At 42.0% G+C, this 21,916-nt stretch overlaps 1 protein-coding gene and 1 pseudogene across 1 annotated transcript in view; one reads left to right on the top strand and one right to left on the bottom strand.

Moving 5' to 3' along the window:
* The window catches only part of pde8a (phosphodiesterase 8A), a 51,555-nt gene continuing 29,639 nt past the window's right edge, over positions 1-21,916 (top strand). The window contains exon 1 of the mRNA XM_051724144.1: positions 1-836. Coding sequence (XP_051580104.1) covers positions 705-836 — 132 coding nt within the window. The 5' untranslated portion in view covers positions 1-704. The remainder of the gene's footprint in view (positions 837-21,916) is intronic.
* On the bottom strand, positions 11,096-16,607 carry LOC127455948 (clathrin heavy chain 1-like; annotated as a pseudogene).

Genomic DNA, 21,916 nt, shown 5'->3' with positions numbered 1-21,916 from the left:
CAATCCGTGCGCGTGCTTTTATTGGATCTGCTGCTGTCACATTTGTTCTCAAAGCGCGTTATTCTTCATCAAGGAACTCGCGACGAGCGAACGCATTTCTTTCGGCGCGGTCGCGCGTCATTTGACAGTCGCGCATCTGTGTTTTTTTTCTGTTCTCTATGTAAAAGACGCACAGAATCCGTAGGCCCTTGATTGAGAGCTGCAGTTTAATTCAGGATTTGTGGGATCCGGGTTGACGCGCCGCTCTGGAGTTCATTTAACGGCTCGTTTGGCGTCATAAATGCCGGATCGTTTGGTGCCGGGATCAGCGCGTTCGGGACAGATTTCAGCCTGTTGATGTGAAGTGGAAGAAACACACCAGTTTGAGCCCAATGAATGTGACCACAGCGGCTGAAAGAGGCCGTGCGGGCGCGTCGGACGCGTTTTGCAGGCGCTGAAGGAGAAAAGACGCTCTAAACACGCAGGGAAAATGGATGAAAAGGTCGCGTGAATCGAGCTGGAGCTTTAAAACCGCGACAAAAGAGCCCAAGTTCCTCTGAGGATGAAGAGAAACGCGCTCGAGTGAAGAGATACATGAGGCAAATACTGAGGGGGGTGGGGGGGATCAATAGAGTTGATATCTGTGATTAATCTGTGATATTCTTCATGATCTGAGGGAGAGACGCGTTCACATTAGCGCAGTCAAAGCGGAGAGCCGTGGGTGAATGATGGGCTGCGCCTCCAGCATTCACCTCTCTGATCGGGTGGTTTATCACAGCGGGAAAGAGTCCGACGACTCGCACTCACCGCAGCAGAACTGCCCTCAGCAGAGCCACATTAAACCCAACGCCTATAAGGTGAGCCACTCTGCTCCGGTACACTCATGCCGTGTGTGTGTGTGTGTGTGTGTGTGTGTGTGTGTGTGAGAGAGAGTGAGTGACCCCATCCAACATAAGGTTGCCACCTTGGCCTTGTAAAATTCCTGGACACCTAGTAATCAGTCAACGAAAAACTTACTGCTGGCCATCATACATGAAATAAAACATGATTTTCTACTTGTTGTTTGATATGGAAATTACTGCATATATAGCATATAATTTTTAAGATACGCATTTCAATTTCTTAATAAAATTACATCAAAATTAACTGTAATTTTTAACAAAATTGTATTTAATGTGTGTGTGTGTGTGTGTGTGCAGGTTATTATTTATATTTACTTATTCTGACCCTACACGGTTTTCTTAAGTGTATGGTTCACACTGAACATGTAAGTGTTTTAAAATGTATAAATATGTATGTTTAAAGTATAAAGTTATAAAAAAATAAAAATAAATAAAAAACATTCGTACATCAAACCAAAGGAAGTCAAATAATAATAAATGTACATAAACATTTACTCCAGTTTCAATTTCATAACAAATTTCCATCAAATTGAATTGAGTAATCTTTAACAAAATTAAGTTAAAAAAACTAAGATATTTTTATTTTTACTAATTTAATTTTGTTAAAGATAACAAAATTCAATGGAAATTTATGAAATGTAAATGCGTAAATGTTAAAAATAGGCTTTTTATTTTTGTTTTTTTGAGTGTTGGACATTTTGAACCTAAGAGATCTTGCAGAAAAGGAAGGACTTTCCTTTTTTGGACATGTTTTAAAGAATTATAGTAAGTAAACTAAAGTTTAAACGATTCTTTACATAATAGTGTAAAATCTCAAACTCAATCATCCAAACAAACCAGTTCACTAAAATTAATCAGACTTTCTTATGATTCATATGAGAATGTGTTTAATTCTCCTCCTTGCAAAGGAAAATATTGAAATTCTGGGACATTTTGCGTCCCGGAATTGAGTTGAATTTTTCCAGGACAGATGGCCAAAAACCAGGACGATCCTGGAAAATCCTGGACGGGTGGCAACTCTAATCCAGCATCCCTGAGGTCCATGCGTGTGTTATTTTTATCAGTCTCGAGTGAGATGATGGCCTAACAAGAAGTATCATTGCATGGCATTATCACCCTATTCTTTAAAGTACCTCACAAACACCATGGTATATGAATATGGTAATTGTTCTGTACCATGGTGTGTATCAAAATACCACAGTATTACCATCTTATACCATCAAAGGTATTAAAGGGATAGTACTGCCAAAAATGAAAATTCTCTCATCATTCACAACCCCCTCATGCCATCCCCGATGTGTATGACTTTATTTCTTCTGCTGAACACAAACACAATTTTTAGAAGAAAATCTCAGCTCTGTAGGTCCATACAATGCAAGTGAATGATGATCAAAACTTTGAAGCTCCGTAAATCACATAATGCAGCATAAAAGCAATCCATAAAACTCCAGTGAATTAATCTATGTCTTCAGATGTGATATAATACCTGTGGGTGAGAAACAGATCAATATTTAAGTCCTTTTTTACGATCAGTCCCCACTTTCACATTCGCTTTCACATTCTTTCACATTATGAAAGTGAAAGTGGAGATTTATAAGGAAAAAGGACTTGAATATTGATCTGTTTCTCACCCACAGCTATTATATCACATCTGAAGACATGGATTAATTTACTGAAGTTTTATGGATTACTTTTATGCTGACTTTATGTGATTTTCGGAGCTTCAAAGTTTTGATCATCATTCACTTGCATTGTATGGACCTACAGAGCAGAAATATTCTTCTAAAAATCATATTTTGTGTTCAGTAGAAGAAAGTCATACACATCTGGGATGACATGAGGGTGAGTGAATGATGAAAGAATTTTTATTTTTGGGTGAACTTGAGTACCATGTAAATAGTGTGGTATGTGAATATGGTAATCATTCAGCTTCACCATGGTACAAAGTTGTATGACATTGCCATTTGAAACCATCACCATGATACCACCACAGCTGTTTTCAGCTTATCTGAGAGTCGGATTGGTCAGATCTTAATTACTTGTCATGGGTTCAATCACATGTTGCATATTTCTTCACTGAATACTGTGTGTGTGTGTGTGTGTGTGTGTGTGTGTGTGTGTGTGTGTATGTATGTATGTATGTATGTATATGTGTGTGCGTATGTATGTATGTATGTATGTATGTGTGTATATATATATATATATATATATAATTAGTTGAAGTCAGAAGTTTACATACACCTTAGCCAAATACATTTAAACTCAGTTTTTCACAATTCCTGACATTTAATCATAGAAAACTTTCCCTGTCTTAGGTCAGTTAGGATCGCTACAGAATAATAGTAGAGAGAATGATTTATTTCAGCTTTTATTTCTTTTATCACATTCCCAGTGGGTCAGAAGTTTACGTACACTTTGTTAGTATTTGGTAGCATTGCCTTTGAATTGTTTAATTTGGGTCAAACGATTTGGGTAGTCTTCCACAAGCTTCTCACAAAAAGTTGCTGGAATTTTGGCCCATTCCTCCAGACAGAACTGGTGTAACTGAGTCAGGTTTGTGGGCCTCCTTGCTCGCACACGCTTTTTCAGTTCTGCCCACAAATTTTCCATCGGATTGAGGTCAAGGCTTTGTGATGGCCACTCCAATACCTTGACTTTGTTGTCCTTAAGCAATTTTGCCACAAGTTTGGAGGTATGCTTGGGGTCATTATCCATTTGGAAGACCCATTTGTGACCGAGCTTTAACTTCCTGGCAGATGTCTTGAGATGTTGCTTCAATATATCCACATAATTTTCCTTCCTCATGATGTCATCTATTTTGGGAAGTGCACCAGTTCCTCCTGCAGCAAAGCACCCCCACAACATAATGCTGCCACCCCCATGCTTCACAGTTGGGATGGTGTTCTTCGGATTGCAAGCCTTACCCTTTTTCCCCCAAACATAACGATGGTCATTATGGCCAAACAGTTCAATTTTTGTTTCAAGAGACCAGAGGACATTTCTCCAAAAAGTAAGATCTTTGTCCCCCATGTGCACTTGCAAACTGTAGTCTGGCTTTTTTATGGTGGTTTTGGAGCAGTGGCTTCTTCCTTGCTGAACAGTCTTTCAGTTTGTGTGGATATGGGACTCATTTTACTGTGGATATAGATACTTGTCTACCTGTCTCCTCCAGCATCTTCACAAGGTCCTTTGCTGTTGTTCTTGGATTGATTTGCACTTTTCGCACCAAACTACATTCATCAGAATGCATCTCCTTCCTGAACGGTATGATGGCTGCGTGGTCCCATGGTGTTTATACTTGCGTACTATTGTTTGTACAGATGAACGTGGTACCTTCAGGCATTTGGAAACTGCTCCCAAGGATGAACCAGACTTGTGGAGGTCCACAATTTTTTTTTCTGAGGTTTGGCTGATTTCTTTTGATTTTCCCATGATGTCAAGCAAAGAGGCACTGAGTTTGAAGGCAGGCCTTAAAATACATCCACAGGAACACCTCCAATTCAGTACACCTCCTATCAGAAGCTAATTGTCTAAAGGCTTGACATAATTTTCTGGAATTTTCCAGGCTGCTTAAAGGCACAGTTAACTTAGGGGGCTTTCACACTGGGCACCTTTGCAGCGGTCCGATTCAGAGTGCGATTGTTCCCGGTGCCCCCCGCAGCTTTGGTCTGGTTTCACACTATCGAACCCCGGTCCATTTGCATTCATCTTACGTCATCACAAACACGTATAGAGAACACAACGCGACTCATCATACTTTTTGTTTTTTTGTTATTTTGGTGCCATTATGCACAGTAGAGTGAACGACAACTGCGTATATGTGCATTTCATGGTGTAACTCATCAGATGTCCAGGGGAAGACGGCTTGCTGCTGCTTGCAAACAGCGTTTTTTGAGGAGACAGCTGATTGCAAGGAATTCATTTGCATCTTTGTTTACACTGCACACATACTCACGCTCGTGTCCAAGGTGTAGTTATCGCCACTGTCATCTCCTATTATACGCTATATTTATAACCTATAATAGTATTTATATATAGTATTTATAAGGTGTATAGATAGATGTTGTCATCGGCTAAAACGCATGCGCAGGTTACTTTACTTCCTGAACGAGTGTGCACCCGAGTCCGAGTTGCTTTCACATTCATGCAAATCGCGCTATAGTTCCATTGCAACCGAACTCAGACCACCTCCTACAGATAGTCTCGGGTTCGGTACCGCGGTGCGCTCCCTGGTCCGCATGACAGCTTTCACATTACCAATTTGTCATGCAAACCGTGCTGTGTTTCAAACTAAACTGCCAGTGTGAAAGCACCTTTAGTGTATGTAAACCCACTGGAATTGTGATATAGTCAATTAAAAGTGAAACAATCTGTCTGTAAACAATTGTTGGAAAAATTACTAATGACATGCACAAAGTAGATGTCCTAAATGACTTGCCAAAACTATAGTTTGCTAATATGAAATCTGTGCAGTGATTAAAAAATGAGTTTTAATGACTTCAACCTAAGTGTATGTAAACTTCTGGCTTCAACTGTATATACCTCTCATACTACTATAGCACCCTAAATACTCCTATAAGTTTAGACTGTGTGGGTGTGTGTGTTTGGGTTTGGAAATTCAAAGGCTCCAGTTTAAGATTCACAGCACACACACATGATATTAGTTGAGCACATGTTCATGTTGTTAGATGTTGGTGTGCGTGTGTTAATTTTCTATGATAATCACACAAACTGAAATGCATCACAACTACTTCTGATGACAGACATTCTATGTTAAAGAGTTCAATCTGTGTATGTGTGTGTGAGTGAGAGAGTGTATTTGAGTGTTTAGTGTCTGATGTCTGTGTGAATTTTGTGTGGAGTGTGTTTATGTGTCATGAAAACCAACCAGCAACAGCCAAAATAGAGATGCTGAGCACCCAAAAGTTTTAACAGGTCTGTGTGTGTTTGAGTGTTGTGTGTTTGATATGTTGACTCACACCTGATTGCAGTAAACTGGGTGTCAGTTTAGTGTACTTGTGTTTTTTTGTGGCTGTTTGTGAGTGTGTTGCCTATTTTCAACTGTCCATGAGTATATGAAAACGATGAATATAGAGGGAATTCAGGTGAATTAGGTCATTTTTTGGTGGTTGTCTCATCCCAATGTCAAAAAAGTGACCCAATTCACCTGAATATTTACCCAAATTAATGTGACCCTTGAGCTAGTCTTGTGTAGCCAGACCTTTCAACTAAATGCAAAAAGGTCAGGTCCATTACTGCAGCTTTTTCTGAGCTGCCAACTAAAGCCACAATTACACTAGTCTTTGAGCATGCAAAATTATTTTGAAGACCATAATTGACAGGAGATGACATCATGCTTGAGGACTTCTGGATTGAATAAATGATAAATCACAAATAATAGTATATATAAAATGTTAAAATTAGTTCCGTCTGTCGTTTCAGATGTTTAATTGCATAATTTTAGTTAATTGCAATTAATCACAGATTTTGAAAGTGCTGAAATTTGACACCATACATACTTTTCCTTTCAAAATGCATTTATTTCCATCTTAGGAATAATATGTAACAATATAATACTTTATGAACATTTTCCAAACAAAGCCATTGTGGCAGACACACCTCTTGTGCATCGGAAAGGAGGAAGCGGGAACCGGGTTATCAACAAAAAGACTTTTAATAAACAAAACACAACATAAAACTGCTTTTCAGCATAACCAAAACACACAATGACACACGCAGCTCCGTGTGTCTCTCCCTCCCTCTCTCTGGCATCTCTGGCTCCTCCTTATCTCTCTCTCCCGATGATTGGGGCAACTCAGCACCGGGTGTGCATCCTCACAGCTCGGCCACGCCCTCCTCCTCGTCACAAACCCCCAATGCCCGATTCAGGCCAGGATACAACTAATTGTAATGGGCATTAAATCTAAACTCTCATCCTCCACAATATTAATCTGCTGGTAGACTGTGGTGATCCGTTTTCCTTCATCATGAATCATGAAGCCCATATTCATGATTTGCGTCAGAGTGTCAACGTCAGCGTCAAGCACCGTTTTGAACTCCACATGAAAAGCACTTGCAGACAAATATTTTTCTTTCTGCATTTGGGTGATAGTTAAGACTTGACATGCTGCTGTGGTAATAAAAATGCACCTTAGGCTGAAAAATAATTTATTTCTGTCACAAGTCCCATCTTGGCTTGTTTTTTTTTGTTTTTTTTTTACATCAAACAGCTTTAAAATGTCCTTTCTCCATCATTTTATCACTGACAGCGAAGTGCTGTTGTGTGGGTGTTGTGAAGTGTGCGTCAGTGTAATGACTCCAGGTGGACACATTACAAAGGTTCTGCCCTTCAAACAAGTGTTTATGCTGGCTTTTGTTGTATTAACGGTAAATGCGCTAATCACGATGAAGAAAAATGAATACTCACAACATTTTAAATTAAATCGCATGCGTTAATACGTAAATTTTGACAGGACTAGTTAAAATATACAATCAACTCACTTTTCTGTAACAATAAAAACATGCAGCTTTAAAATATGTAGTCTTTTTATTATTATTGTATCCCCTTTTCTCCCCAATTTGGCATGCCCAATTCCCAAAACTCTCTAGTTCCTTGAGGTGGTGCAGTAAATCACCTCAGTCCGGGTAGAGGTGGATGAATCTCAAAATATGTACTCTTTGCATTGAGCCAAGAGGTCAGTGTGTGACGTTTTGATCTTCTCTTGGTCATGCGTCCTCTCTCGTAATACCGATTCGCAGGTCAGAGTTCACCAAACTTGATCTTTTGTTTGCAGCAAAATTTCTTCACAAAGGCTTGCATTTCCAGTCTCCTGTGTTCGAATGCGTTTGAATGGAAGTTCATGGAGTGTAAAGTGTAGTGTGACCACACCTTTAATAAGACACCAAGGCACCATCTGACGGACATGTAAAGCGATCAATCACAATTCGATTGTTTTCACATGCCATACAGGGGCGGGTTTACATACTATGTTTTTACAAGGAACAAAAGGATACTGTGATCACAAATCTCTGCCAGTCCACAAGTAATATGTCCAGATTGTTTCACTGCTTAGCACATTATAAGCTCTAGCGTTAATTACGTGACATGACATTCACCCAGTACTTCTACCTGATATGATAGTAAATAGGCGCTAATCATAGAAGAATTGCCGCTTACCACTAGCATGTTGCCAATGGTGGCAGAGGCTTCCACTTAGTTGTCATTTTATGCAGATGGCTACAATGTTTTTTTTCTTCAATATGGCAATACAAAATGAAACCCTTAAAATATAAGGATTATTTCCCAAAAAAGTGTGTGGTACGCCCCTGGTACCATAGTGACAGACATATATCAGCCAGGCGAAATTAATTCTTAATAATTTTTAGATTACCAGTCGATACAACTGTGTCCACTTCACAGATTAACAGAAGTGTTAATCTACTAATAGTCTTGTTAATGGATAATTTGTAAACTTTTCATTTCATAACTAAAATAATTTTGGTAGACCACTAATACCATGCCATTATCATGTTTTTTTGGACATGACACTATAATACCCTGGTCCTCTTTAAACTAAATCATCTTTAAGGACAAATTCTTGGAATTATAACACATGCAATATTTCTCTCTTTCCTATTCACATCTGTAAAATAATTGTTTGTACTATATTTCCCACACTAGTGTTTGTTTTAATGTTTTTTTGTGTTTAACATGTTTTGCGTTGGGGTGAAGGCACACAGTCTGCTGTGTGAAATAATGGGTGAAAATGTTTCTTCAACACGTGCAAGTAAGCTACAGCACACACAGTTTAAATAGAAACACTGATAATTAAGTTATTAATTTATCAACACTCAGCCAGTCTGATGAAAGATTGTGTGTGACGTCTGTCTGACTGTGTGTGTGTCTGTGTTTGCATGTGTGTGTTAATCAAGGGCGCAGCAGCATCTGTGTAACTCTGTCCATGATAAGACTCAAGTGCAAGGTCTGCCGACGCTATTCCCAACACATTTCTGTGTTTGTGTTGTGTACGTGAGTGTTTGTGTGTACAGTGTACAATGGTGTGTGTGTGTGTACAGTGTTGATATTGGGTCAGTGTGTGTTAATAACTGAATTTGACTCCTGAACAATGAGCTAAATCACATTTTGATGACATTTTCAAATGGAAAAGAGGCTTGTTAGTTCTTAATTTTTTTAATTCTTTGGGGTTTGTCTATAGGGATTAGTTTAATTTAATAGCAATAGAAGTCAATTGGAAGACCCTATTTAGTATGCTTGTGTGTGTTATATTTTGTGTTGTAACTCATAAGTCTCAGACTCAGTGTAGTCTCATCAGATGATTGACAGTGACGTTTATTTGTGAGGATCTCAACAGACAGGAACTAGAGCAGCACAGGGAGATGAGTCGAGCTGAGCACGTGCAGTAACGGTTCTTCCTAAAGGGAAATTACATCATCATTATTGCCAGTAGTTTCTTAAGCCCCTATACACACTCTCACACACACTCCTGTAGTCAGAACCACAGTGTGTTTTTTCTGTCACACACTTGAGCTGTTTTTATAATTTTGTATACAAGAAGTACCAAAGTAATCCTTTTGGATACCATCACTGTACTATGATACTGGCACAGTACTTTTTTTTTTTTTTTTTAATTAAGGTATTTATTTTGACGAGTGAATTTTACAATAGTCAAAATTATTCATGTCATATTTCATTATAAATATATATATATTATATAAAATTTCTCTCTTTAATTTTTTTCTTTTTTCTTTTTTGTCTGTCTCTTACATTGTTAATTTTCCAGAAAACAGACAATCTAGCTTTTAGAAGTTGAAATGTGAGTTTTCATCAAAGGTCCCTGCAGAGGAGTCCCAGTCTGCACACTTTGCTAGTTTTAATACTTTTTATGTCATAAACCAGTGAGATTCAATACACTCAGATTCTTGACTGTTCTAGGAAGACAATATGTCAAAGAATTCAAAATCCTCTGGCTCTGGAGACATTAGAAGACACTTAAAAGTGTGTGCCCAAGCTGAAGCCCCTGAAGAGGCCGCAAGCCCGGTACTCAATTTGGACAGCGCGGTGAAAGAAATTCAGCGTCAACCGTTGAACATGTCGGCAATGCTGGCGTAGGTCGTTGATGACTTGGAGGATCTTGCTGTAATACGTCGATCGATCACTGCCATGGAGACGAAATTCACTGAGATGGTTACAAGAGTGTCGGATGTTGAGAAAAGGATTGATTATCTGGAGTCATCAGAGAGGGATTAGCTGCTAACCTGCTAGCGACCAAGATAGACTTGGAGCGTGTCTGGGAAAGGTTGGAAGAATTGTAGCTGGTGAAACAATGTCCGAATTGTTGGAATTCCTGAAGACGAAGAAGGTCAAGATATGGTGAAATTTCTGGATGGGCTCTTCCCGAGTCTGCTTGACATAACAGGCCATAAGCTGGAAATCGGGAGAGCTCACAGAGTTCCGGCTCGTAGATCCGCTGAGGGAGACAGGCCCCGATCAGTTCTGGCCAAATTTCTGAGATCATCTGATAAAGATCACGTGTTACGTGAGGCGAGGAGTAAAGGAAGGCTTCCTTAGAAGAACCACAACATTTTCTTGTCCCCAGACTTCGAATTCGATGAGAGAAACGTGATCGATTCAAGGAATGCAAGAAATTCTTACATTAACGGAAGGTCACTTTTGCACTGATGTTTCCGGCCAAACTGAGAATAGATACTAGGGATGGCCGCAAAATATTTACGTGCCCACAGCAAGCGAAGTCCTTCATAAAGTCAATGGAGTGAATAGGTCATTGTGTGATACATTCTGTGCAGCCGAGTGGGCCTGACTCACTGAACATTCATTTGACCATCTGAGGAATCTGAGCGCCGCCTTTGTTTCTTTTTGTGCTGGTTCCACCTAGCGGCTGGAGTTTGTTTTGTAGAGGAACACCTTTGAGCAGTTATGTGGATGAATCTACATGTTCTTTGTGCTTATGCTTCCTATTGGCTGGAGTTAGGTTTTATAGATTATTTTCTGTTGTGTAATTCTGTCGCACAAAATTTGTATAGAAGCACCGGACTTGAGCAATCTGACGGCAAAGTTGTCACGGGGGCTCTCGTAGTTTTATGTTTTAAAAGTAAAACATTTGCTCAAATCCCTTATTATGAGCAAAAAGTGGGACTGGTGGAGGACTGCGGGAGAGATAAGATGAGGATGCTGGACCGAACCAAGCGGCAGCAGGGAGAGGGGGAAAACGGAAGTGGGAGGTCCTTACATGCCATAACCGAAACCTGGCTGTGCCTGAGGAGCCTGGGGGTAGCCCCCAGGTGCTGCTGTGTACCCATATCCGTAGGGCTGCTCTGGGGGGATGGCCACACTGGGGCCTGCTGTCAGCATCAGCTGAGGTGTGCCATAAACAATGGGTTTAGTCTCTGTCGCCTGCTGCTCCTGTTTCCTTAAAGACTCAGAGGTCTCTAGCTTATCCACCTTGCTGAGGTATTCCCTCATCACCTGGATGAAGTAAGGCATGGCAAAGCCCATGATGTTGTGCCTCCATGCCATCTCCATAACCACATCAGGCCTGAGCAGGTCGTAGCACGAGAAGAGGCAGGCGGCGAAACACTCTTTCTTGTCTTCCTGTAGGAACCACTGCAGAAGCTTCTCGGCCAGCTCGGTGTCCTTCGATTCAGATGCATACTGCATAGCATCCTTGTGGAGTTTGTCTTTCTTGCACAGTTCCACGCTCTGTTTCCATCAGTTGTTGCCCTTGAAGAGGTAAGCAGTGATCCTCCTGAACTTGATCTGCTCGTGTTTCTCCAGATGCTGGGCCAACGAGATGTTGTCGAAGTTATCGTATGCGTCTATAGATGTTCTGAGTGCCTGATAGTCTTCCTCTGAGATGAAGAGGTTGTTAAGTGCTTCATTGACAGACTTGTTGTTGTGGTTTTGTACTGATCGGAGGTAAGGCTTCACGAGAGGAAGCTGCTTAACCTTGCTGAAGAAGTTGACTGCCCATGAGTGATCCAGTCTTGGGGAAAGAACTATGAGCAGATCATTTAGTAACAGGTGCTTGAACTCCAGATAAAACTGGATTGATTTGTAGTACAGTTCCACATTGGCCACCTTTGTGATGATGTCCTTGAACTGTCCTTCTTTCCAGGCATCTGTGGGATGGCTCATCATGGTGACGATGGCATTGTCAAACTCTTCATATTTGTCATAGAGGAACACAAGCGCTGCCCACAGGTGAGCCTGCTCTGCTTCCCTAAGCACCTTTGGAATGTTGACTCTGGACCAGAAAAGTTCCAGGTGTTCCCTCATTTTCTTTGGATTAAATTTAGAATACAGGATGGCCAGCTCGGTGAACATGCCCACGTGAGCACGCTCCAACCCCAGCACTGCCTCCAGCATGGTGATCAGCTCCTCAAAGTACCCATGGTCCTGGTAAAAGTTTATGAGCTCTTCCAGTTCATCAGCATGGACCACAATGTGAAGGTCGCACATCTGAGCCAGTCTGAACTCTTTTTCCATCCACGCATGCAAAGCACTCCTCCTTCCATGTGCGGATGCTGTTAGGCTTTCAGGCACCATCCACAGTGGCCTGATACTCGCCCAGGTGAACCAGTGTGGAAGCCAAGCAGCCAAAGTTTGAGACGTTATTGTAGAGAAGCTTGGCTGCCTCGTACATCTTCTCATCATAGCAACGATCACCAACCTGCTGTATGTGTGGATTATTTGGCCCATTTATAAACTCAATTTCGGCGAGACAGTTGGTTTTGGCCAGTGCAAAGATCAGCTCAGTCTCAACATATGACTCTGGCCTTCTTTCTGGCCATCTGTAGAAACTTCACCAGGTCCTACCAGTTACCACTCTGAGCAGCAGCCTGAACCACCTCCATGTAAGCAAGAGGGGTCATCAGCCTTGATGTAGAAGTCGATGGCTTCTTTGACCAGACCCTTCTGCAGCTGAGCCTTAGCCAGCTGACTCCACACTGCAGGTTCATTACAGCGCTCTGCAAACTCATATGCCCGATCCAAATTACCAATGTGCTCAATCAGAACCTGAACTGCAGAGGTGTTGACATCAAACATTCTGAAGATAGCAAAGGCCTCCTCGAACAGCTCACTGCTGATGGCAATGTTAGTGATATCTGGGGCATCGTAATTGTCCAGGTGGTTGATGTATTCCATGACTCGTGTGCAGTCAGCTTTGAGGGCTGTAAGGATGAGCAGGTTCTGCAGGTTTCTGTGTTCACTGAAAACTGAGTTGTCCAGGACAATCTTTTCCAGCAGTTCAATTAGTTCATTGGGCAGGTCAGCGGTCATGAAGGCCTTGACTCTGACCGACACCTCCTCTGGGTCCTGAGTCTCTGACAGGGCTGTCTGCACCACCTGGTCAATAAGAGGCCTCCTGTAGGGGTTGGTCTCCAGAAGCACACTGCCCCAGAGTCTGGGTTTCTGCGGCACACCAGGTAACAAGACAAGCTCTTGAACAGTGAGTTCTCATTGCACACATGGATAAGCTCCTGGTCACACTGTCCTCTCTCATATGCCACACAGGGTCTCTTTTCTCACAGAACTTCCCCACCATGTGGCTGTCATATGGGTTCAGGAAGGAAGCGTTCTGGGTTGCTGTCGATGTAAATCTTAGCCAGAGCAGTCAACATCCAGGAGACCTCCAGTGACCACTTAGACTTTCAATATACTATATTATATAATATATTTCAATGTACTTCTAATTAATTAATTTTATTTATCACACAGTGAAATTCTTTTTTTTCCCCACATATCCCAGTGCAGGGTCAGCCATGATACAGCACCCCCTGGGGCAGATAGGGTCAAGGGCCTTGCTCAAGGGCCCAACAGTGGCATCTTGGCAGTGCTGGGGCTTGAACCCCCGACCTTTTGATCAGTAACCCAGAGCCTTAACCGCTGAGCCACCACTGCCCACTTCTGCAGGCTGTTTCGTTATTGGTAGAGTACTAGGTCACGGATGAAGTCGAATCGATCGCACACGATGATGAGAGGCAGCTGGTCAGTGAGTTTAGGCTCCTTGAGGGAGTTCTTGACACGTTCAGGGTCGTAGTGGTTGCTTTCGCGACAGATCTGCTCCACCTCTTTGATTTGGCCCGTCTTGCATGCGGCCTGGATGTATTTGAAATGAACCTCTGAGTCCTGGCTGAAGTTCACAATCAAGCCGAGGAAATAGAACGAACCCTCAACTCTTGAAAGACTCGAAAAGCTCAGTGAGGGACTGGGTAGACAGCTGCTCGTGATACTTAGATGCCACCTGGACACAGATTTGAAGGTTCTGCCTGATGTTAGCAGACAGCATAGCTCTCAAACACTCCAGAGAGTCCTTCACTGACAGAGAGCCAAAGTAGTTCACCAGCCACTCTGGGTTGAGCAGGTGTGTGTGTACGACAGATCGCTTGATGTCGTACAGGTCGGTATAGTGTTCCAAAGCTTTCTGCAGAAGCCCTGCCTTCTCACACAGCTGGGCAATGTGGGCGCGATCGTAATTGGTGAACATCTGGTTTCCAAGGATGGGCAGTTGTTTTTCAGAGCATCCAAAAGGAAAGAAGTGCACTGCTGGACCATGTTATATTCCATAACACATCAACAATCTGTGTGATGTCAGCCAGCGGCTCCTCATCCTGAACCAGCATCTGAGCAAACTGTAGACCTTGATCCGGACTGATCCGCATCACGTTCCTCAGCAGGAAGATCCAGTCTGGAGTGTAGCCCACCTTTTTGGCGTACAGGACGATCTTGGGGAACTGGCCGGTTTCTGCAAAGCACTGAATGACTTTGTTGGGAACATTGGCCCTCAAATAGACACTGAGTGCAAGAGTGAGGTCCACAGAGCATTCAAGCTTATCTTCCTTCAGCCATTTCTCGAGCAGTTGTTTGCAGCCCTGCCGGAGAACAGGTCTGCATAGCTCCAGAGACTCATATTTGTTGAGCTGGCCCTGGTCCAGTAGGATCCCAAAATACTGCAGCAGCAGGGATGTCTGGCCGGGCTGGGCCGGGACACTCTGGAAGTGGCGGATGGTGTCAGGGGTGCGCAAAATACCCTTTGGTGCCTTAGCGGCCACTTTAGCTGCCTCCTGAGTAGTTTCCTGCAGCGACGAGGTCGTTGAACTTGCACGCGAACAGCTCCTCGGCACCTGCTAGATTATTTTGGACTGCCATCCGTAATGCCAGGTCTGGATTCTGCAGCACATTAGTGATGTATGGGATGATGTTCTCCTCCTTGACACACACGGACAATACCTGTCCTTTCCTGTTGACGCCAATGATTCCAGCTGTAGCTTCATGAGGTGCAGTCACAAAAATTGTTTCGCCACTGATTCTGTTCATGTAGATGCAGGTGCCCGTCTCCAGGTCATACAGATGAATGTAACCGTACTTGGTGATTAGAAAGACAATCCTGTTTGGAGCTGATCTGCATGGCCACCGGGAAGTCATTCTGTGCTTCGGGAGGGAAGAACACATCCACAGCTTTCTTTGGGAATGGCTGGTTGCCAGATGGTGGTGTCCCAACTTCAATGATGTGAAGCTTTCCTCCTGCCTGACCTCGCACAGCGAAACAGAAAAGAGTGGATTCTTCTGTGTTTCCCTCCATTTTGAACTGGGCAAAACCAGCAGCATGACCCTCAATAGGCTGTGACACCTTCCTGTCAACCGAGTACAGCTGCATGGCACCAACAACTCGGTTTTGCTAAGCAGAAATGCCAATGAGCAGCAGCCACTTCTGCTTGGCATAGGTGCGGTAGTTGATGATTTGACAGCCTGCCAGACTGGAATGTCTGTCGAACACTTTGACCGGCTGAAAGTCTCCCTCCATGCTCCAATGATTATCGGCGTTATCGGTCACCAGGGCAACCATGTTAAGAGAGATCCACTTCCAGAAAGTGACATCATCGGACATGGTGTGGGCTTTCATCTTACTCTTCATCTCTATGTTAAAGATCTGAAGGGTTTTGGCAGCTTTAAGTGCTATGACTTTGCTTGCAGGGTTCATGATGGCACTGTCTGCAGAGATGGGCCTGCGGATGGGGGTGTTTGGGTCCGCCATGTCAATGATCACCACCTGTGCCTGTTCTCCAACCTTTTCCTGGACACAGATTAATTTATCCGACTCCATCGTCAGGGTGCTGAACCCGATGTTGGCTGGGTTGATCCCCAAATTTTGGAGCTGCAGGTGCTCCTGGAATCTGATGGGCAGGATTTGATTAAAGCGGCACATACTCTAGAAGTGGTGATTACTGCTTTTGGAAAAGGTCATGAGGCATCAGTGTATTACTCCCTGCTAATTCAGAGTCTGGGGTCAGAGCTTCAACATCTCTCGAGATTATGGGAGAAAGATTTAAACTTAGTATTGGAGGAGGGAGTGTGTGCTAAGATTCTAAAAAACGTCAAGTCTACATCTAGAGATTCAAGGGTGCATCTGATGCAATTTAAGATTTTGCATTGATTCTATTGGACACCCTCTAGATTGTATAGGCTTTGTCTTAAAGACACACCCACCTGCTGGTGATGCCAGTCAGAAGACAGGGACACAGCCCATGTTTTTTGGGGATGTGTTAAGATCCAAGAATTTTGGTTGAGGGTTCAGAGATTTAGTTGTGACGTATTGGACACTCAATTTTCATTTTGCCCCAGACTCTGCATTTTAGTTGATGGGGCGGTCATTAATTTTGGGAATAGTCATTTAAAATGTTGGGTCTTAGCCGGAGTTATGGTTGGCAGACAAATTATCCTTAGGGGGTGGAAGACAATTGGGGCACCCTCATTTTGGGAGTAGTGTGGGGAGATGGGCGGGGTGGCAGCATTTGAGGAGGTGATTTTTAGAAGGCTGGGAAAATGGGATTTGTTTGATAGGAAGTGGGGTGGATATTTGGCTTTTTTTGGAGGGTTCTCGAGGAAGGGCAGTGGAGAGGGATTTCTAGTTTAGATGTGTATGTGCATTCTTGTTTTTTGAAAGTATATATTTTTTATGTTTTATTTTTTTTATTTTTATGTTCTAATTGTATGTGACCACTATAGTGCGTGTTTTGTTATTTGTTAATAACAAAAAGGTCCCTGCAGAAAAGGCCAGCATTGCTGGTCACTAGCTTACAGGTGCATCTCAATAAATTAGAATGTCGTGGAAAAGTTCATTTATTTCAGTAATTCAACTCAAATTGTGAAACTCGTGTATTAAATAAATTCAATGCACACAGACTGAAGTAGTTTAAGTCTTTGGTTCTTTTAATTGTGATGATTTTGGCTCACATTTAACAAAAACCCACCAATTCACTATCTCAAAAAATTAGAATACATCATAAGACCAATAAAAAAAACATTTTTAGTGAATTGTTGGCCTTCTGGAAAGTATGTTCATTTACTGTATATGTACTCAATACTTGGTAGGGGCTCCTTTTTGCTTTAATTACTGCCTCAATTCAGCGTGGCATGGAGGTGATCAGTTTGTGGCACTGCTGAGGTGGTATGGAAGCCCAGGTTTCTTTGACAGTGGCCTTCAGCTCATCTGCATTTTTTCATCTCTTGTTTCTCATTTTCCTCTTGACAATACCCCATAGATTCTCTATGGGGTTCAGGTCTGGTGAGTTTGCTGGCCAGTCAAGCACACCAACACCATGGTCATTTAACCAACTTTTGGTGCTTTTGGCAGTGTGGGCAGGTGCCAAATCCTGCTGGAAAATGAAATCAGCATCTTTAAAAAGCTGGTCAGCAGAAGGAAGCATGAAGTGCTCCAAAATTTCTTGGTAAATGGGTGCAGTGACTTTTTGGTTTTCAAAAAACACAATGGACCAACACCAGCAGATGACATTGTACCTCAAATCATCACAGACTGTGGAAACTTAACACTGGACTTCAAGCAACTTGGGCTATGAGCTTCTCCACCCTTCCTCCAGACTCTAGGACCTTGGTTTCCAAATGAAATACAAAACTTGCTCTCATCTGAAAAGAGGACTTTGGACCACTGGGCAACAGTCCAGTTCTTCTTCTCCTTAGCCCAGGTAAGACGCCTCTGACGTTGTCTGTGGTTCAGGAGTGGCTTAACAAGAGGAATACGACAACTGTAGTGTCTGTGTGTGGTGGCTCTTGATGCCTTGACCCCAGCCTCAGTCCATTCCTTGTGAAGTTCACCCAAATTCTTGAATCGATTTTGCTTGACAATCGTAAGGCTGCGGTTCTCTCGGTTGGTTGTGCATCTTTTTCTTCCACACTTTTTCCTTCCACTCAACTTTCTGTTAACATGCTTGGATACAGCACTCTGTGAACAGCCAGCTTCTTTGGCAATGAATGTTTGTGGCTTACCCTCCTTGTGAAGGGTGTCAATGATTGTCTTCTGGACAACTGTCAGATCAGCAGTCTTCCCCATGATTGTGTAGCCTAGTGAACCAAACTGAGAGACCATTTTGAAGGCTCAGGAAACCTTTGCAGGTGTTTTGAGTTGATTAGCTGATTGGCATGTCACCATATTCTAATTTTTTGAGATAGTGAATTGGTGGGTTTTTGTTAAATGTGAGCCAAAATCATCACAATTAAAAGAACCAAAGACTTAAACTACTTCAGTCTGTGTGCATTGAATTTATTTAATACACGAGTTTCACAATTTGAGTTGAATTACTGAAATAAATGAACTTTTCCACGACATTCTAATTTATTGAGATGCATCTGTATGTTGTATTTTGGGTCGTGGTCCCCCACCAGGGTTTTAAACTGCCTTAACCAGCTTCACCAGCTAGACCAGCACTAGACCGCATAAACAAGCATGGGAATTGCAAGCTTGTTAAGCTTTTCTTTTAAAGCAAGGGAGAGAACCTGGAATTGTGCAATAGCAAGGACAACCACACTGTGTGCGAGGGTGTGGGTGTGTGTGTGTGTGTGTGTTGAAGTGTTGCGTGTCTCTTGGCTTTAGCAGGATTGTAATGTAATCGGGATCAAGACAAAAATACCTGAAGAGAGAGAGAGACAGAGAGAGAGCAAGAGAGATCTTTTGTGGTTTAAGTATTTATTTTTACCTCAAGCTTTACTTTTATGTTCCACTTCATTTAAAAAAATGTTTTTAATTCAACCACGTTGCCTGTTTTGTCTATTTCGGTTCTGTTCATGCCTTGACAATATTGTAAACACTGACAATCATGCCCATAAAACTTTATTGACCCCCATGACTGACCCTGACTCTGAGCTGAGAGGAAGAGGGGGAAGATTTTCATCATTGTATTTCACACAATCACTCGAGGTGATTTGATCAAGTGTGCACAGACAGACAGACATGCGTGTCACTGTCTCTGCTGGCCACTTACTGCACATTCACTTACTCTCACTATTTTCCTCTTGCCTTAGTTTCATTTTTGATTCAATCTGAACTTTCCCATAATCCCCTAAACAACTATTGCAGAATCTATACTGACCTTGTGCTGTGTGTCTTCTTTTATGGTCACATGTAACACTTTAAATGTAAACCTGCTGTAATCATACTTTTAATTAATGAAAGTGTAATATAATATCTTCTGATGAACACTGCAGGTCTGTCTCTATATATCATGTTTGGTTCTCCTCCTGTTATAAAGTTCAGATGTGTGTTAGTGTAATCCGAGGCTGACACACTTTACACAAATATTCTGTGTGTGTGTATTGTGAATGTTGTGGGTAATAGTGTGTCACTTCCTGTAAAGGTGTTATTGGTCCATTTAAATCCACAGAGTGACCAGCTCGACAGATCCAGGATAGAAACAATAGAAACACTGAACTCAGAGCTGCTTTAACCTCAGCTATAAAACAACTTCACTGTATGATACATGAAAGATTATTTGTGCTTTCTTTAAACTTCACCTTCAGTACACCTTTACATGATTAATATCACATTACACATGTACCACATATCATCTGATGTTTTCTGCTAGTGTTTCAGCTCTTAGAATGAGCCATCCATTCTGACCTAAATAACCCTAAACCCAACTACACTAATGTAACCCAAACTAATTCTAACTAATCTTTACCCATACCTAATCTCGCATAGCCAGACCTATGGCTGCGGCATTGGTGTAAGTTCTATAACAGTTTAAATTGGCCAGGAACCACCCATTTAGACCTAACTGACATGTAAAGTGACCAATTACAATTGGTTTCGTCTTTACGGGTGTTTAGGGGCAGGGTTATCTGAGATGTATCATACCATAATAAAAGACAGACATGGAAAAATAATCTATATTATTACAAAGCAAAAATGCAGCTCTGTTCGTGGATACCCACATTACTTTCTGCTACGTGCCTCAAACAAAACTCTGAATATCTTTAAAAGATTCGATGTCACTAACCTGGAAAACTTGGGCAAATTCTGTGATTATTGCATCCTCAAAAGCACTCATTCTATCAACGCGGAACCTTGTGAACACGACTCGGCTTCCAGACGGACTGATAAAACGTTCTGTGTGCATCTAATCGCGGAAGTTCCATTGAACCAGCCAATCAGATTTGTGCTGATTGATCAAGTAAGTGTTTTCCAGTTCTGTGTGCTATAAGCATCAAACAGTTAGAGAACGGACTGTGGGCGGTCCGTGGGCATGCCATCTGTGGCTGAGACTAACCCATACCTAACTAGAACTCAAAGTTTCCCAAACCAGTGGCATGCAGTGCATAAACCGGGTACTCCTTCAATTCTTAACCTACCACAGTGCGAAGATATTTATGGTCTACAATACATTTAAGTTGTTTTTGAAGTTGTATATGTATGTATTTTAATGCATTTATTTATTTAATGCAGATACATTTTTAAATAAATGGGTGAAAGAACGTTTCATAATTTGAATAACGTTTCCATCTCAATTTGTCACCCCTTCTCTGAAGTGCTTGAAGGGGCTGACTGCGAGCCACTGACCCAAAATAACCTTGATCTGGGACATATTTAATTTACCTAACTAACTGTAACTCAAACTGTCCCTAACAAGTTGAAATCCTAACTAACCTTAACTGACCCTAACTAACCGTGTTCTTAACTAACTTTAATGTCCAACACTGGCCCAAACTTAACTATAAATGACTCTTATGATCGGTGTCACACTCCCCTCTATCCTGGATATTTACCTTCCACAGTGCTCCAGCAGAGCTTCCAGCATCTTGAAGGACAACACCCACCCCTCACGTTGTCTTTTCCAACTCCTACTGTACTGTATATTTAATGTCCTTTTGACACTGACTTTGGTCCTTTTCTATTAGCATACGTATATGAATGTATGTTTGCACATATGTATCGTGTATGTATAGAAATTTGGGATCCGTTTGAAATGGGATGATGCTAAAGACAGTTGTAACTGGGTCCACATTGTTTTGAGATTGGTCGACTTAAAACACATTCAGACATTGGGCTCATAGTGCCACAGCAGTGGAGTGCCCCCTAATAAAACGAGTTTAAACTTTGCCGGTCGTAAATTTTTAAAAAGCTAATGCATGTACATAAATGAGAACTTTCAGTGTGTCTCATATCAACATGCAGGGACACAGATATGAGAAGCACGCACATTAGAAGCTGAGTTACAGGTACTGCACTCAAATAACTCAGAATTCTGCCCTAAACATCATGTTTACATATAATTAAGAGTAACTGTGTGGCGGATTTTAGTGCTTTCACTTTTACTTTTTTGCGCTTTGTTATTATTTAGTAAAACACGGATGTAATAATTGATGTACAGTATGTCCTTATGAAATCAGAGACTCAATCCGAACACAAGTGGTCAAAAGAGATGACCAGGTGATGCATCTCGCTTGTACACTTGTGATCAGATCACCCAAAACAGATCTTAATACCAGCTTACACAGGGCCTCAGTCTGGGACGAATGGTCATGTAGTTGATGCACCCAGTCTGTGATCAGTCCTGTAGTGTGCGCACTGGCACGACGGAAACTGTTTGTCACAGGACTGGTTGTACACTGCAAGTCGTGTAGTGTAATCTTAACTAACATAATTCAGACTAACCCAAACTAACTGTAAGTCAAACTGGCCCAAACGAAACTAAACTCTAAATGA

This window comes from Myxocyprinus asiaticus, chromosome 18 (genome assembly GCF_019703515.2).
Source record: "Myxocyprinus asiaticus isolate MX2 ecotype Aquarium Trade chromosome 18, UBuf_Myxa_2, whole genome shotgun sequence".
NCBI classification, from domain to species: domain Eukaryota; kingdom Metazoa; phylum Chordata; class Actinopteri; order Cypriniformes; family Catostomidae; genus Myxocyprinus; species Myxocyprinus asiaticus.
Note: the sequence above shows the minus strand (reverse complement) of the source record. Positions and strands in the feature narration are given on the sequence as shown.